The sequence below is a fragment of the Delphinapterus leucas genome, chromosome 19 (genome assembly GCF_059928025.1).
Source record: "Delphinapterus leucas isolate spDelLeu-1000000601 "Yukka" chromosome 19, BTC_Dleu_Yukka2, whole genome shotgun sequence".
In the NCBI taxonomy this organism is placed as follows: Eukaryota; Metazoa; Chordata; class Mammalia; order Artiodactyla; family Monodontidae; genus Delphinapterus; species Delphinapterus leucas.
In genome coordinates this window covers 8,240,251-8,257,922 of record NC_143147.1, presented here as the reverse complement: position 1 = coordinate 8,257,922, position 17,672 = coordinate 8,240,251, and the positions used below count along the sequence as shown (strand labels likewise).

The 17,672-nt window shown below is 42.4% G+C and overlaps 1 protein-coding gene across 11 annotated transcripts in view; it reads left to right on the top strand.

Annotated features, from left to right (window-relative positions):
• The window catches only part of ULK2 (unc-51 like autophagy activating kinase 2), a 66,208-nt gene that overhangs the window by 12,562 nt on the left and 35,974 nt on the right, over nucleotides 1-17,672 (top strand). For 7 of the 11 annotated variants that reach the window (XM_089900258.1, XM_089900259.1, XM_089900254.1 and 4 more), the window contains 8 exons: nucleotides 4,051-4,224; nucleotides 5,084-5,157; nucleotides 6,935-7,036; nucleotides 8,331-8,389; nucleotides 9,579-9,688; nucleotides 11,222-11,269; nucleotides 11,612-11,700; nucleotides 17,364-17,535. In XM_089900258.1, coding sequence (XP_089756384.1) covers nucleotides 4,051-4,224; nucleotides 5,084-5,157; nucleotides 6,935-7,036; nucleotides 8,331-8,389; nucleotides 9,579-9,688; nucleotides 11,222-11,269; nucleotides 11,612-11,700; nucleotides 17,364-17,535 — 828 coding nt within the window. The remainder of the gene's footprint in view (nucleotides 1-4,050; nucleotides 4,225-5,083; nucleotides 5,158-6,934; nucleotides 7,037-8,330; nucleotides 8,390-9,578; nucleotides 9,689-11,221; nucleotides 11,270-11,611; nucleotides 11,701-17,363; nucleotides 17,536-17,672) is intronic. The other 4 variants (XM_089900256.1, XM_022560971.3, XM_022560970.3 and 1 more) reach the window with 1 other exon arrangement.

The following is a 17,672-nucleotide window of genomic DNA, read 5'->3' as shown; positions in this document are numbered from 1 at the left end:
ACCTGTGAATCTTGAACTCCTTGACTGCTTAGTGATCCTGATGAAAGCTCCTTTCCCTGGGGTCAGGTTGAGGGGCACCTTAGCCGTTTAGAGCCCTCATTGGAATATCAGTTTCCTCCTTTCACAGAAATCCTGTTGGACTGACATAGGTGCTGATGCTGCTGTAGCAGATTTGTCAGCTTCAACAGCACTTTTGTCTGTGATGTTGAACTCTGCATTGGATATTCCAGAGCAATAGTGCTAGAACAGGAGACCCAAGAGTAAAGAGCTTACCAGAATGCCGCAGTCAGGCAGGCAGGCTGGTTTGCAGTAGTTCTGTTGTTCATATGACTTAATCACTATGAGATTTTGGTCATTATTTAACCTCTCCCTGGTCTCTAGCTGCCAATTGAAGAGACATGTAAACTAAATTTCGTCCTTAAGGAATTGTCTAGAATTAAAGAATTGTCTACTCTTCAATATGGTACCATGGACCACGTGGGACTGTTGAGCTCTTGAAATGTGGCTAGTCTGAATTGAGATGTGCTGTGATATAAAACACACATTGGATTTTGAACACTTCATAGGAAAAAAGAATGATTATATCTTAAGTTTTTTATATTGATTATAGGTTGAAATGATAATATTTTGGAAGTATTAGATTAAATATATGTTAGTCCACCAGTTTCTTTTCATGTTTGAAAATGTGGCTACTAGAAAATTTGAAGGTACGTATGTGACTCACATTGTATTTCTGTTGGAGAGCACTGGTCTGGAAGATCCGGCGGTCAGAGGTCTGGATGGTCTAACGCCGCTAAATCACAAGACAGCTATTTAGTCCTTTTATTTGCTTTGATAAATAAAGTCCCTTTTCTATCAAAAGATAGAAAACAAATTCTATCAATTGCAAGTTTTAAATAAGACTTGGTAAGTTGTACTTTAATTCTAGCAGATATCTTCAGTGTGGCAGCCACAGCTGAGCCTGCCCTGCTAGGGCGAACTGCTCAAGAGTTCATTCACCTGAGAGTTTTCATGATAGCTGTGCCTTTAAAATGTTAAACTTGTAACGTGAGAATTTCAATTTATGGGATTGTGTTGAGAGTAGGCATCCTGTGTTCATAGAAATATGTGAATTTTTTACTGTCGTTTGTGCCCAGAAGCAGCCTAAACTAGGTCATTAATTTTTCCCCACAGGAACAGTGTTAGAATTTGGACTCTGAATCAGATAAACCCTAAGTCTATTCAATAGTATGTCATGGGGCAGTGATACTGGTTCTAAGCAGCTGTAGTCATTTAAAGTAGCAAAATTTTTCTAAGCCCTAGAATGAAAATGTAAATGAATGAAATGGAAGAAACTGTGTACTATCCTTTCCCCCCCCCGCCCCGCTGTACGTGGACCTCTCACTGTTGTGGCCTTTCCTGTTGCGGAGCACAGGCTCTGGACACGCAGGCTCAGCGGCCATGGCTCACGGGCCCAGCCGCTCCGCGGCATGTGGGATCCTCCCGGACCGGGGCACAAACCCTCGTCCCCTGCATCAGCAGGCGGACTCTCAACCAGTGCACCACCAGGGAAGCCCTGTACCATCCATTTAAAAATTTTTATTTATTTATAATACATTTAATTAATTAATTTATTTTTGGCTGTGTTGGGTCTTCGTTGCTGCGCACAGGCTCTCTCTAGTTGCGGCGAGCGGGGGGCTACTCTTCGTTGTGGTGCACGGGCTTCTCATTGCGGTAGCTTCTCTTTTTGGGAGCACGGGCTCTAGGCGCGTGGGCTTCAGTAGTTGTGGCTCACGGGCTCTACCAGGCAGGCTCAGTAGTTGTGGCGCACGGGTTTAGTTGCTCTGCGGCATGTGAAATCTTCCCAGATCAGGGCTCGAACCCGTGTCCCCTGCATTGGCAGACGGATTCTTAACCACTGCGCCACCAGGGAAGCCCTACCGTCCATTTTAATTGTTTCAGTGTAATTTAAGTAAGACATTACAAAAATAAAGCTCTAGTTGTTGATTTGATGCTCCCACTAATGTGCAGTCATTTATGTGTTGCCACCTGCGGGAAAGTAGATCTGGAAGAATATACTCCAGAGGTAAACAGTGTTCATTCATCTCCAGGATGGGATTAGGGAAGATTTCACTTTTCATGTGTTTTAGCGTATTTGGATTTTTATTTTTTAATAGCATCAGGAAAAGAACTCCAAAGAATTTTAAAAAGTGGGTAGGTTAAGAACTACCCTCACAGGAAAAAGTATTAGATAATTTTTTTAAAAACTACATTTATTTATTTATTTTTGGCCGTGTTGAGTCTTTTATTCATTGTTGCGCGCGGGCTTTCTCTAGTTGCGGCGAGCGGGGGCTACTCTTTGTTGCGGTGCACCGGCTTCTCATTGCTGTGGCTTCGCTTGTTGGGAGCATGGGCTCTAGGTGTGCGGGCTTCAGTAGTTGTGGCACACGGGGTCAGTAGTTGTGGCTCATGGGCTCTAGAGCACAGGCACAGTAGTTGTGGCGCACGGGCTTAGTTGCTCCATGGCATGTGGGATCTTGCCGGACCAGGGCTCGAACCCGTGTCCCCTGCATTGGCAGGTGGATTCTTAACCACTGCACCACCAGGGAAGCCCAATTTGGTAATTTTTAAACCATGGGGATTTAGTTTATTTGAAGATGTTAAGGACATAAACTTTCACTTAATGTGTCATTAAAATGATGTTTTTAAAAAATTTAATTAATAAATTAATTTATTTTTGGCCGTGTTGGATCTTTGTTTCGTGCGTGGGCTTTCTCTAGTTGCGGTGAGCGGGGGCCACTCTTCATCGCGGTACGCGGGCCTCTCACTGTCGCGGCCTCTCGTTGCGGAGCGCAAGCTCCAGACGCGCAGGCTCAGTAGTTGTGGCTCACGGGCCTAGTTGCTCCGAGGCATGTGGGATCTTCCCAGACCAGGGCTCGAACCTGTGTCCCCTGCATTGGCAGGCAGATTCTCAACCACTGTGCCACCAGGGAAGCCCCTAAAATGATTTTTAAAGTAATATTTCACTTGTTCTGAGTGTTAGTTATTTCTTACTTAATCTTAAGTGCATATGGAAAGGTTATAAAGAACATATTCTAGAGTTGTATGGGCAGAAGTATGTTCACAAAGGCTTTAAAATGGGGCCATGGATATTAAATCCCTAATGTAGATTCAAGGAATGACTTTTAGACCCACTGTCATGAAGTATATATTTGTGTACTGCCCACATTTGAGTACTTATGTACCAGGCCTTTTTCTGAAGTCTCTATTATTAAATATGCTGTCTTGCTTGATTGTTACAACAGCCCCGTGTGGTTAGTCTATTTTCAGCTTTTTATAGATGAGGATGGGCACAGAGGGGTCATCTTCCAGGGTCACGCAGTAAGTGGAGGAGCTGGGATTTGAACAAAGGCAGCCTGACCCCAAACCAAGCTCTGTTCCGTTACGTGCTCCAGTGTGCGCGTAGAAACACTGCTGTTTGCTGAACAGTGACTACCCTCAGATCATTCCTACCACCTCTTCATAGCACCGAAGACATGGCTTCTTACGGGTGTCTTTAGTTAGGAGACATGCTGCAGTGAGGCGGTGTGTTGGCAGCAGGGAGATGGGAGGAGACAGGTGTAGGGCCACCAACCCCGGCAGGCGCACGTGGAGGGGATGCCCAAGTCTCGCCATCCAAGCAGTTCACCTGTTTTTAATTCATGCTCAGGTAATGGTTGGAATTAAATGTGGACATTTATTCCAGGTATTTGATATGAAGGGGACTTATTTTTGGCTTGTGGAGGAGACTCACATTTGTTGAGCACCTCTTGTTATGCTCATTCTTCCCAGTAAAAATGCGAGAGGAAAGCCAAAGAGGAACACCAGTGAAAATGAAAGATGCAAGTGTAAATCAGTTCTCTTTACAACAGATCGATTAAAAATTTTGAGATATCCGCTCTCTCTTCACAGACTTAAGTTGTTAAAGTAAAAACAGTGAGAAAATGCGAATCCCAGTTCCGCACTCCCTCAGTATTCCCCTCAGAATATGCAGATGCTGCTTGAATGCTGACGGAGCGCCTTTCCTCCCAGCTAAGGGCACTCTCAGTGAAGACACCATCAGAGTCTTTCTGCGCCAGATTGCAGCCGCCATGCGGATCCTGCACACCAAGGGGATCATCCACAGGGACCTCAAGCCCCAGAACATCCTGCTGTCCTATGCCAATCGTCGGAAGTCCACTGTCAGTGGCATTCGCATCAAAATAGGTACCTGGCTATGTATTGTCTCATGCAAAGAACGTTTTTGGAACTTGGTATTTTTAGATAATTTTAGTTCAGCTTTGTTAGAATGATGGACTTTGTTGAGACACTTTTAAAATTTTTATTGAGTTCAGTGAGGTACATTTGGATATGGGAACCCTTTACATTATTGGCAGCAGGTGCTAGACGGGGCCAAAGACCCCATGCTAGGAACTCTGAGTGTGACTCCCAGCAGGAAATCCTGCTTCTCCTTATCACAGGGAAGCTAATGTATCATGGTTGCTGGCAGCAAATTAATAACCCTGATTCTTTACAGCTTGTTGGTTTTTAACGTAAGGGACCTGAGAGATCATTTAGTTCAGGCTTCTTACTTGGAAGTTTTTTTAGCACTCTCAGGATTATTTGAAGCAGTTTATAATGCTAGATTTTTAAAAAAGTTTTTCTCTTCGTTGGTGGAAAAATAATTATTTAGCAGTATTTTAAGAAATCTCTGATATTTTATGGGTTACATCTGGTATCTGGAGGAGGACAAAAACAGCCCCAGTTCTATGCCTGGTATTGATATTGAATGAGAGCTGTATTAATGAATCATGTATTATAATTAGCATTTTCTCTTGCGAAGTGTGGCACTTCCTTCTTGGTTACAAAACTGGCAGAGCAGTGACTTGTGCAGTTGGTGATGACTACTGTTTCTTAACTTGTTGAAAGTGAGGCAGCTCTTTTTTCTTTGGTGGACAGTCTTATTCAGTAAGCTTTAATTTCTCACAGTTCTTTTGTACCCTCTTATATCTTTAAAGAATCATATGATCTGTGTTAACTGAGCAAAGATATCATTTGATTGTCTCCTTTTTATTTTGTGAAATAGCGGATTTTGGTTTTGCTCGTTACCTACATAGTAACATGATGGCTGCAACGCTGTGTGGGTCTCCAATGTACATGGTGAGTGAGTGTTTGCATCCTTGTGTGTTTACAGCACAGCAGCATAAGCATTGGAATTTAAGTATAATGCTTGTTTCCAAGTAAGATGTGATTTTATATATAGTCTGAGTTTTTATTATATTACAAATGTTAATTCTATTACTGATAATGACATAATGCAGACGTCTTTCACTTTAGTATAGCAGACTGTGAAAGTCTGTCATCTTTGCCCATTGGCGTTTATTTTTTAACATGATTAGTTAGTTATTATGGTAGAAATCTCCTGTTAGATTAAATTGAAAACAAAAGTTGATGAAATATGGTCATGCTATACATAATGTATAATTTTAGGAATACTTAAAAAAAAACCTTTTGGGGCACGTACCTCTTCAGCTGTAGGGTGTAGTCATCTTCTGCATGTTGTCTCTTTAGACAGTATCCCTATATTGTAGAAGTGTTTTCCATCAGTGTCACACTTAACAGCTGAAAAAAAATCTTAGTTTTCCTCTTTATCCTCTCCTGTGGTTACTGTCAGGTCTAACAGGGTGAAGCTGTGAAACTTCTGAACTAATGTGAGGTGTTAAGCCTGGAAATACCTTAATTCTGGAACTTCAGAATCCTGTGAAGTAAATAAATGTACCTATTTCAGTTTTAATTTAAAATGGTTTTATGTTCAATTAGGGTTTCTTCTAATATAAAACCGCTTTGAGCTAAGGGAACTAGTAATCAAAGTTCAAAAAAAATTTTTTGTATTAGACTTACTTTTTCCTGATCATAATCTTACTGCTTATATAGTAAATGTTATAATTTAATATAATTAAATACTATTTTGCACTTCTTGAGTGTGAAGTAGTTCAGCCTTGAACTAATAACCTTGAGGATAGACAGAGTGCTTGGGCTGATTATTAAAGGGAGGTGGCTCAATAAGAAATTTATTAAGGCCAATAAATAAAAATGTTATGCCTGGAAAATAAAATTTCACTATCTTTTAAGTGTATTTGACATTCCTATTTAATGCTGTGCTTGCCTTGATTGATGGTATTTTTAAAAAGCAACATCTAATGAGAGGGTGGGAAAATAGCTGTGACAAAGCAGCAGAGAAAAAAAATTTTTATTTTTTTGGCTGCTCTGAGCAACATGTGAGATCTTAGTTCCCCGACCAGGGATCGAACTCACGCCCCCTGCATTGGAAGTGCGGAGTGTTAACCACTGGACTGCCAGGGAAGTCCCAAGATAGTTTTCATTATTGTATTTTGCATAACAGATTTTCCATTATTTTAAAAGTTTTCAAATGACAGGAATAGTATAGCAAACACTTGTGTACCTACCATCCGTATTTAACAAAGTTAACATTTTGTCATGTTTGCTTTGATCTTTTTTTTAGAAACAAATAAAGTATTTCAGAAACAGTTCATGTGTCCTCCGTAGCCCTCCTTTTTCCATTTCCCACTCTCCTACCCCAGAAGTAACCTCTATCCTGTAATTGGGGTATATTTTTCTTTATTACTATTTTAATACTCTTTTTGTAGTTTATGTGTCCATAATATTATATAGAAATGTTTGTTTCTGCAACTTGCTTCTTTTCATGTGCCGTTGTTTCTGAGATTTACCAGTAAGCCTCAATGTGAGAATGTGGTTCTATATTCGTTGCAGTATCATTTGATTAGGGCAACATCACAGTGTGTTGTTTTTATTTTTGTAGTTTTGTTAGGAGTGTGACCTTTTCCAGCTAATTAATCCATACATATTAATTATGTAAATGACCTAATGCATGTCTCTTGAATTGTTTTATCCCCAGGCTCCTGAGGTTATTATGTCTCAACATTATGATGCCAAGGCCGACCTGTGGAGCATAGGGACAGTGATATATCAGTGCCTTGTTGGAAAACCACCTTTTCAGGTACGTTGACTTTTTTTTGGATGTGCTCAGTTTGGGGATCTTCTCATTTTGCAGTTGCCTTTGACTTATAAAATGGGGAATACAGTTGACCCTTGAACGATGTAGGGGTTAGGGGTGCTGACCCCTTGCAGTGGAAAATGTGCTGTAACTTTACAGTCGGCCCCTTGTACTTGCCATTCTGCATCCGTGGGTTCAACCAACTGCAGATCGTGTAGTACTGTACTATGTATCGAAAAAAGGTTCCTGCACAGTTCAAACCCATGGTGTTCAAGGGTCACCTGTACTTTGAAAGCAGTGTTTCTGGTTCCTCTGTGACTTATTTTGATTTTGTTAACAGGCAAAACTGCTGTAGTGAGCCAGAACATCTTTCGCTTTTTCCTTTTTTATCTGCCTTCCCTAGTAGTTGGACTGGGCCTGGGGCCGCTTAGGTTCCCCAGGCTCATAAAAGCTGGTGCAGCTTAGCTAACAACCTGGTGGGAAATAGGTGTGAACAGTGATGTCAGCGCTTCCTGCTTAGCCTTGTTTTGGGGTCCTGGAATCCACGTGAGGGCTAGGGCAGGTCTGGAAAGATCACTGGAAACTGTCCCCAGCTCTCTATTCCTGTCACTGCTGGGTGAGAGGTAATTATTTAGGCTTTATAGAAGTTACTTTGAGTAGGTCTTCCTCTCCCTTAACATCCTGTCAAAAAGAGGCCTCCTAGGATATAATCACAATGATTCCTCTTGAGTTCATACTGCCCAGTTACAAAGAGGAGTTTTGAATCTGAAAACTGGAACAGAGTGAAATTATTTGCCCAACATGGTTTTTAAAAGTCGGTGACACAGCCAGGTTGAACACTTAATTTCCCAACCTAGTTTGGGCGTAGAGACAGCTTCACTAATTCAGCAGCACTTATTATGAGGGTGCTGCTTGTTACTATGGCAGAAGAGTAGCAGTCATCTGAGTTCTCTTCCTTGAATCCCTCGGAGGTAAAATACACCCTGATCTTACACAGTAAAAATACACCTGTGGGTAGGCCATGTAACCTCCAGAGTAGTGATTTTCAGGCCTTTCTGAGAATCTGACCTCAGAAAAGGTACATTATTATGCCCAGATGTGCAGAATTCATGTACAATTTCAGAAGTTTTTTAAGTTCCTGGTGCCCATCTATGGCTCCTTCAGCATTCCATGGCTTTCAAGTTCAGAGTCTCTGTTCTATAGCAGAATGTGAGCTTTGATCATATGATTTGGAATTTTTGCCCTTATTTGTTTAGGAAATTAAACCTTTTTCTTCCCTTTTTTTTTTTTTAAACAGGCTAATAGTCCTCAAGACCTAAGGATGCTTTATGAGAAAAACAGAAACTTAACGCCTAGGTATGTGTTTTGATTACACTGGGTTTTACCATTTGTCAGTGCAGTGTTATCTATTTGAATTCTATGTGTTTTATGTTTTTCCGTTATTGAATCTTTTTTCAATTAACAGTAAGGAGAGCTTTCGTTTTAACAGGAAATTAGAAAATTACTAGTGTATCGTAGGTGCCTGTGTGCTGTATCATTTTCTTTCTTTTTAAAAATGTTAAGTTTATTTAAAAGAAAAACCTACAGAAGTTATATGTGTTCTTTGAGGGGAGGGAGATGCAAACAGAATAGATGTGCATAAAGTAGAAAATAGCTAGGCTTTCCCCTAGAAAACAGCTTGCTCTAAAATAGCTAGAGAGTTCCCTAGTTAGATGTAACGAATTTTGTTTAATCAGATCCCTGTTTTCATTTTTTTGGATACTACAAACAGGCTTTACTGAGGAGAGATTGTGTATATGTGTGCGTGCGTGCATGTATACACACATTTGTGCATTCCTTTAGGATGGACTCCTAGAAATGGAATTGTTGGGCTTAGAGACACTCTCTCCAGCTCGGCTGGCCCTGTTTGCACTGCTGAACAAGCAGTGCGCTCCTTTCCTGCGTTCTACCAGCAGGGGTTGTTACCAGTCTCGATGCCTCCCAAGCAGGGCCAATTAGCTCTTCATTTAACTTGCATTATTCTCTTTACTAGTGAGGTTGGCTCGCTATTTGTTTAACATCCTTTTGTAGTTTTTATTCTGTGAATTACATATTCCTATTACTTTTTTTTTTTCTTGCCTTGTCCTTTTTTATTGGATTTCAGGAAGCTGTGTTATTTCTCACTTGTATTTATTTAAGCTCTGCCCTTTTGCAGATGGAATTGGAGGTGGCTGTTTGTCTAACAGAGAACTCTGTAGCAACCGTTAGCGCTAGGTCGACATTGTGTTAAAACTCAAGATGGTCTGTGCTTGTGAAGTGCTTTGTTCTCGCAGATATTCCAAAAACAGCAATAAGAAGCACGATGCAAGAATCTTCCCAAATTGATGCTGTTTTTCAAAGGCAGTTGCTTAGTGTTTGTTTGTTTGTTTGTTTTTTCCTTTAAGGAGTGGGGGTCTACCGTGGTCCTCTTGGTATAAAATGTAGTGTTTGTGAAACTGTATATACATTTTCATTTACTGTAATGAAGGCGAAAGTCGTGTAGTTAATATATAAACTCACCACTTAGGTGGTTTTTTTTTCCTTTCCCCCCCAGCATTCCCAGAGAAACATCACCTTATTTGGCTAATCTCCTTTTGGGTTTGCTTCAGAGAAACCAAAAAGATAGAATGGACTTTGGTAAGTAATATTTTCAAATTTTGTATGTATGCTAGTTTCTAATTTTATTTTTGTGTATTCAAAAAAGTTTTTTTTTAATTTATTTTTTATTGAAGTATGGTTGATTTACAATGTTGTGTTAGTTTCTGGTGTACAGCAGAGTGACCCAGTTATAGATGTATGTACATTCTCTTTCCTATTCTTTTCCGTTATGGTTTATCACAGGATATTGAATATAGTTCCCTGTGCTACACAGTAGGACCTTGTTGTTCATCCATCCTATATATACTAGCTTGCGTCTGCTAATCCCAAACTCCCACTCCACCCTACGCCCCTACCCACCTTGGCAACCACATGAAGAGGTTTTTTTAAAAGATACTATAGATGTTTCAGAAGAAAATGAAAATCAGTTTTACTTTTCTTTCTATCTCTTTGTCTTTTTTCTTTCATGTATTTTGTAAATGTATGGAAGGTAAATAAATAGTTAATATAATCAATAATTTAGAAGCTATTATCCTATTTGTCATTTCACTATTGGCCGATATTTCTCATGGTCACAGAGCAATCCCAGTTTAATTTCTCCCTCGGAAAGATAAAAATATTTACCAAACTACATGACTAAAGTTTAATTCCAATTTTTACCACACTTTAAGAAAAGATATGTTTAGACTATTTCATCTTTCCGCCATACAGAAACTATTAGAGCTCCTGTCTACTGAGAACATTTACTGGGACAGTGAACCGAGTGCTTCCGAGTGGGAGGTAGTTTAGACTAAACCTGACTTCAGCTCATTCCTGATTGTGTATTACCTGGAGAGCCTCCGTGCTGGGCTGTGCCATTCTCCTTGTCTGCTCTGTGCTATTTAGTAACATACAATATGGAGACTTAATGAAAAATGAGATGGTCTTCGTGAGGTTTTAAAGAAATAACGCAATTATACATATAGGAAAAGAGTAAATTAATGAACTGCCATGTACTCACCTACTTATTTATCTTTATCTAATTAGCAGGCTTACTGTGTAGGTTTTATCCTTGGTGAATAGCTGAAGAAACTAAAAATCAAATTAATAGCTTTTTTAAAAACGTGAAACCAGCTGTAGGAATATTTCTTCTGGGACAGGAGAGTAGAGTTTATTATACAAATCAGCTGTCTAAGATTTCCCGTTAGGACAGTTAAGAGCCATAGTTCACAGAGCGATTAGCGAGGGCCTGGTCACAGTTCTCCGTGCCTTTGTCTGTTTGAGGACAGCACACACTAGAGGACACATCTGCTTTAGTCGCCTCAGGGGTGCTGTGCTGGTAATGGACACTCTGAGAATTCACACCATTATTTTAAATTTTTCATTCATTAAGAATTACTTATAATTTGATGGGTTTTATGGATGATTTATAAAATAACGTGCTTTTACATTTAAAGGAAATGGAGTCTATGTAAAGAAGTTAATAATAATTATGTATGATCTCAAGGATATTATGTTGACTACATTGACGAGGTTAACCTATCTGCAAAAATCAACATCAGTTTAATGGTTGCATTCTCATTTTCATTATAGAAGCATTTTTTAGCCATCCTTTTCTTGAGCAAGTTCCAGTAAAAAAATGTGAGTACCCACTTTTTACATTTCTACTTAAAGAGTGAATGCAAGCTTAAGGAAAAATTAGTATTTGGTATTATAAAATTAATTTTTTATGTGCTTCTCAAGATTTCATTGAGCTTTACTTAAATATTTGTAGTTGTGTTTATTTAATTACAATTCTGTTTTTCCTTCCAAGTCCAAATTGAAAGAGTTTAGTAATTACTGCATTTTTGGTTTCACCCATGGGAGCTGTAATAAGTAGGTGAATGTAAATTTTTGGACAACACAAAGCTGTAGTAGTTGTGACAGGTTTGCTAGTGGACAGCTCGTGTAATCGCACTCCATTCGTCGGTGTTTCTCCCCCAGCCTGCCCGGTCCCGGTGCCCGTGTACGCCGGCTCCGCCTCTGAAGGTCCCTGTAGCAGCTCTCCATCCTGTCGCTTCGCCTCTCCACCTGTAAGTCCTGGTTGTATTAAAGGTAACGTTAGAGCCTGTGTTATTGCATCTGCTCACAGAGCCTGCAGATACGTCATGGGTATTCTCTTTATGTGTGGAGTTTCCTAGCGCAGCTGAGGCCTGGGCAAAGAGTGCTGTTGTTGAGGCCCTCGGTCTGGACTCTGCCTTATCTGGCTGTGCACACTCCCCTCTGACTGGTGAACACAGTACTCTCACCCTTTCGTGACCAGTGAGGTGGGGAAAGATGTCACTGTGACACGTAGATAGGTGATTCGCATTTGTTTCATGAATGTCATAAACATCGGTCTGGACAGTTATCGTACATAGAACTTGCAGTGGTGGACGAGTGCCCTCTGAGCGGACTTCACTGCCTTAGGCCCCGTAGTCATGGTGACTGGCCCTGTGAGCCGGCTCCACTGCAGCCTCTTCCCTCCCCAGGGCTGCCCGAGCCGTGCACCCCATGGCCATCTTCCCTGCAGTCTCAGTGCTTCTTCCTGATCCTGAGAACTTACGGCCACTTCTGGTCATTCCTTCCTTCTGCTCTGCTCTCCCAGGTCTTGCCTTTCCGACTTCTGTGCTTTTCTGGACTTTCCCCCACATCTCTCTTGCTGCCTGAGAGGGCTGTGACCTTGAGACTTTTCACAAGCCAAGGTCCAGGGGCCGTTGTGTCAGCCACTGCAGGTATTTTCCAGACTGGCCTGGCAGACGTGCATTTCTTGAATTCTGCTGGCAGAAGGGTCGGGGAATCGCAGAGGGAGCTGGTTGGGTGATTAGCAGCTTGAGGCTTAAGAGTCTGGGGCTTGGGAGCTTCCACATCCCTGACTTGCCATATTACCTATGACAGGTGACTCGGTGTCTCTGAGCCTGTTTCTCATAAGTAAAGTGAGTATAATTTACCCACTTCATAGAGTTTTTTAAGGATAAATGAGCAAAAGCACCTGCTCCAGTGCCTGGCACACAGTAATACTCAGGAAGTGGCAGGTGCAGTTATTCTTATTTTCCAGGGAAACCCAGTACCCCCCAGTGAACACAGATGCTGCGGCAGCCTGTTGCAAACGGATGAGCCCTAGAGCTGGCAAGAAACCTTTCTGCACAGCCCTGCAGACTCAAACCAGATAGAAAAAGCAGATGGACTAATAAGACTTACATTACATTCCCATGAATTTAAAAAAACTAAGAGGGGAAAAAAGTGTTGTATATTTCCAGTTTCAGTCTGGAATATAGGAAAACACTGGATTTGGAGCGACTGGGGAGAAATGCAGAGGAACTGCAGGGAAAGACCGAAGGCTCTGTTTGGAGCCGGGCAGGACCAGCCTCAGCGCTGGCCCTGCTGCTTGCTCACTATATCCTACAGGGCAGGTCAGTTCCCAGGCTGAGCTGAGCTTCCTTGTCTGTAACGTAGGTTACAGAGGCCTGGTTAACCTCTGGTTGAAGGGGAGTGGGTGGTAGTATGTAGTGAGTACTTGATAACTGTAGCTACCATGATGGAGCACGTATGTGATACAAGGTGACACGCGGTGTGAAAAGCAGAGATGGTGCTGGAGAAGGACAGCAGGGGAGAAGCTGAGTGTGGGAAAGCCTGGGGGATGGTAGGACCCCAAGGGAGGAGAAAGAGAGGGGCCGCCAGGAGGGATGCAGCTGGGAAGTGCTTTGACTGGACAGAGTGTGCTGGGCTTTTGTTGGATGGGGATGCTTTGAAAGGGAGCGCAAGACAGCAGTGTGTCTTGGGCCGCTGGGAAGAGTGGAACAGGTGCTCGCAGGAGGAGGGGCGAGGGGCGGGGGAGGGGAGACATACTTAGATGCTCAGAACTTTGGTGGAAAAACCTTTTTTAGAAGGCCTTTATGACAAGCTAATGCTTGAAGTGAAAATAACAAGGAAATCTGGAAATAAGAGGAGAGCAGGAATAATACAATGTAATGTAATGTAATGTAATGTAATTTCCAGTTAGTGAGATTAGAAAATGGGATGATTTGTTAGGCCTTGCTTCAACATAGTCTGCAAAAGTGAGAGGACTTCCTATAGGCACTGCCTTCCTTCCTAGGGCTGCAGCAGACTCTTGTACTGAGGGTGGATGCATGCAGGCATGCCCACGTAACTCTCTTTTTTACGTTCTCACACAAATATCCAGCTGCTACTTCATTCCAGAGAAATCTTTGAAAGGTGAAAAACAAAAACTCTGTAACAAAAAGCTCAAGTCACTCTTTTAGTTATGATACTGGCTATAGGCTAAATGCTACTTAGATAATATCTCTTGAATATCTGTTGCTTTAATCACATTTATTAAATGCCTACTTTCTGTGAAGTTTTGGTTGATACCAGTGGAAGATATGACCAGGTCCCTTCATTGAGGAGCTTTTAGTTTAATTGTGTGGAGAAGAGGCAGGTAACATCGCTATAGAAGCATATGTATACACGCCTTTACTGCCTGTGGGAGTGTGGATGAGGGGCATGAAATCAGACTAAGAAGCCAGCAAAGATGCTCAGGAGAGGCACTGAGCTGAGTTTTTTTGTTTTTGTTTTTTGTTTTTTAATTTATTTTCGGCTGCGTTGGGTCTTCGTTGCTGCACGCAGGCTTTCTCTAGTTGCGGCGAGCGGGGGCTACTCTTCGTTGTGGTGCGCGGGCTTCTCATTGCAGTGGCTTCTCTTGTTGTGGAGCACGGGCTCTAGGTGGGCGGGCTTCAGTAGTTGTGGCACATGGGCTCAGTAGTTGTGGCTCGCAGGCTCTAGAGCACGGGCTCAGTAGTTGTGGTGCACGGGCTTAGTTGCTCCACGGCATGTGAGATCTTCCTGGACCAGGGCTTGAACCCGTGTCCCCTGCACTGGCAGGCAGATTCTCAACCACTGCGCCACCAGGGAAGCCCTTGAGTTGAGTTTGGAAGGAAGAGTAAGCACGGTGAATTTGTAGCAGAGTGGTGTTGTAAGCAGAGGAACCCCTGTGGAATGGTGACCCGCTGAAGGAATCTGTAGCCGTCCTTGGCCATAATGTTTATTAGAATTAAGTGAAATGCAAGTTCAGCTCGTTAGTCTCCCTGGCCACATTTCAAGTGCTCATAGCCACATGTAGCTGGTGGCCACCATGCTGGATAGAACAGAACTCTCCCATCGTTGCAGGAAGCTCTGGTTGGACAGGCTTCTCTGACGATTCAGCCTGTAGGGTGCAGAGAGCATTGGTTATGTGCTGAGGGGAAAGCGGAGCCAGAAGGGTAGGGAGAGGCTGTGTCTTGGCAGAATTTGGGCACCGAGCAGGGGAGGCCAGACTTTTTGTGGTGAGCCATTTGAGAGATCTTAAGTGGAGGCTTCATCTGATCCACTGTGTTTTAGCAAATAAATTCCTCTGTAAGCAGGTGGAGGATTGGATCGGAGACAAGGAGAGAATCCTCTCTACGAGATCAAAGAGAACAACCTGTGACCATTGCAGATTTTTTGGTTTGGTTTTGGTCTTGCTTTGTTTTTATTGAGAATGAGGGCCTGAAGTAAGTCAGCAGTAGGAAAGGGGAAGACGAGGGGCCAGGAAGTGCAAGGGGAAGAGTTTGTGGCGCTTGGAGATCGCTTGAACTTGGGACCTGAGGAAGAGGATGATCTTGATGGGACCCAAGTGGGTGGACTTTGATGGAGCCACTCAGCGAGGGAGCACAGAGGCGATGTGCTGGTGGTGTGCAGACGCGGGGGCAGCCTGGGAGAGGCAGGGCTGCAGTCGTCACTCTGGCAGTGGTAGCTGAGGCAGGAAGGTGAGAGTGACCCCAGGTGAGGCTACGAAGTGTGCCGAGTGGAGGCCCAGGGTGGCCCTGGGGAATCCCGCAAGCCACTCCTCTCCGTCAAGGGGCAAAGGAGACTAAGAAGCAGTGGGGAAAGCAAGAGAGTAGGGTCACTGAATGGAGGCAGTGGATCAGGAGAAGAGCGGCCCACAGTGTCGGGGTCGCAGAGTCAGGTCACTTAAGGCATAGAGGAGCCTCCGGAGAATGCGGCCACAGGGGTCCCCGGTAGGCTTAATAAAGGCGGTTTTGGTGGAGGGTTGAAAGCAGGAAGTGGATTATGGTGGGTTAGGCGACACACAGGGGGTGAGGAATTGGGGTCAGTGAAGACCGAAGTTTCAAGAAACATTGTTAAGTGAAGAAGGGAGAGAAGATGGTAATTGAGAGGGCTGCATTGATTTGAGATGTGGAAAAATTCAACATGTTTGTGTGCAGAGGGGAAAAAAGCCAGAATAAAGGGAGAGGGTGAAAGTGTCAGGAGCAGAGGGGAGTGATCTGGGTCCTTGAGGAGGTGGGGAGAATTAGTGGAGAGATTAGCTTTGAATGCAAGAAGCATCTCTTCCACCCAAGTGGTTGTGGATGAAGGTGATTTTATAAATAGCAAAGGAGGAAATTGAGAGAGTTCCTGCCTGGAAAGAAATGGCACTGGAAAGAAATCATGGAGTTAGATAATTGGAATCCAGCCCAGCTCAACTGCTCTTCAGTTGGCAGATTTCCTAATCTTCTGAGTTTTGTTTATTTATGTATGAAATGGATTTCAGAGCAGGGCTGAAGTTAGATAATACACGGAAAGCCTATAGCCCATGGTAGGTGCTCTGTAATGTTAGTCCTCGATCTTCCTCTCTTTATAACCTTGAAGCGTAAGTGCTCTTCAGAAAGCGATGAGGAGAATTTATATCATGTGTATGTCCAACACACACACACACACACACACACACACACACACACACACACACAAAGGAGTGATAAGGAGATCTCAGACTGATTTCATTGCTCAGTGACATTCACAGGAGCAGTAGCAGTCTAACCCTGGGGTTGAAAGAGCATATTATGTAGTATTTTCCTTTTTCTTAAATAGAAACAAAGGTTAAACATGGTAATGGGGACCTAACACAACAAATTACGAAGTTCATTGTTTTAGGAAACTATTGTATGATGAAGACATTCAGTTAGAGTTGTCACTAGTGTCCTTGAAGTGGGCAAGTGTCAAGAGGTCTGTAGCTACTTACGCCCACGTATCTTTAAATATCTTTATATGCTTTTCTTCCCTTCCTGTCCTGTCTCCCACAAATCAACTCCTTCCCCTGACAAAAAAGAACACAAAAGGAACACACCCACGCCTGTAAGGTTTTCTAAATCTCTCCTTCTGGAAGTGTAAATAATCTCTGTGCTTACATGCCCTTATCCTTACTGTGAACATGGGTCTCTTGCTTTCCCTTTTATAATGTTTTCTTCATTGGAGATTTAAAACTTTGTGTGTGCAGGATGTCATTAATTTAAAGTCCCTGGACGTTTTGTTTTAGTCATGAAGTAAACAGGTATTGAGTATCTGCTTTGCTAGGCCATGCGCTGAAACGGGGATGTGGAGATGATAAAAACTCACCTCATCCATTTCAGGAGAGGCAGCTTGTACATGTGATAACTGGTATGGTGGGGTTTTTGTTGTTGTTGTTGTTTTGGTATGATGTATTTTTAAGTATCATTTTTTGAAAACATTTTAGAAGTCATTATGGAAAGACACTTTAAACTGTGCTTTTCTAAGGGAAAGATTTTCCAAAGAGATTTTTTTTAATCTTAAATGGAATTGAACTCTATGCCACTTTCATGAAAAAAATATTCCTTAGTCTGATGGCTATTCTGACGTGCATTTTATTATGAGGCCACTTTTAATTTTATGTTGTTAATTTTAGTCCCTTCCAGATGTGCAGCATATTCAGGAAGAAAGCTTACCCTCCCCACCGTTGGGTCCTCCCAGCTCCCTCCAGGTGTCCAAAGATTCCGCCAGTACTAGTAGCAAGAACTCTTCTTGTGACACGGATGACTTTGTTTTGGTTCCACACAACACCTCGTCAGACCACTCATGTGAGAATCTTTTCTGCTTGTACACATTATGTTTCTGAATTTACTAGACTAGCATTTTTTAACCTTTATATCACGCTGTCTTGTGTAGGACACCTTTTCAAATGGACATTTTATTTAGTTGATGGAATTCTCAGAAC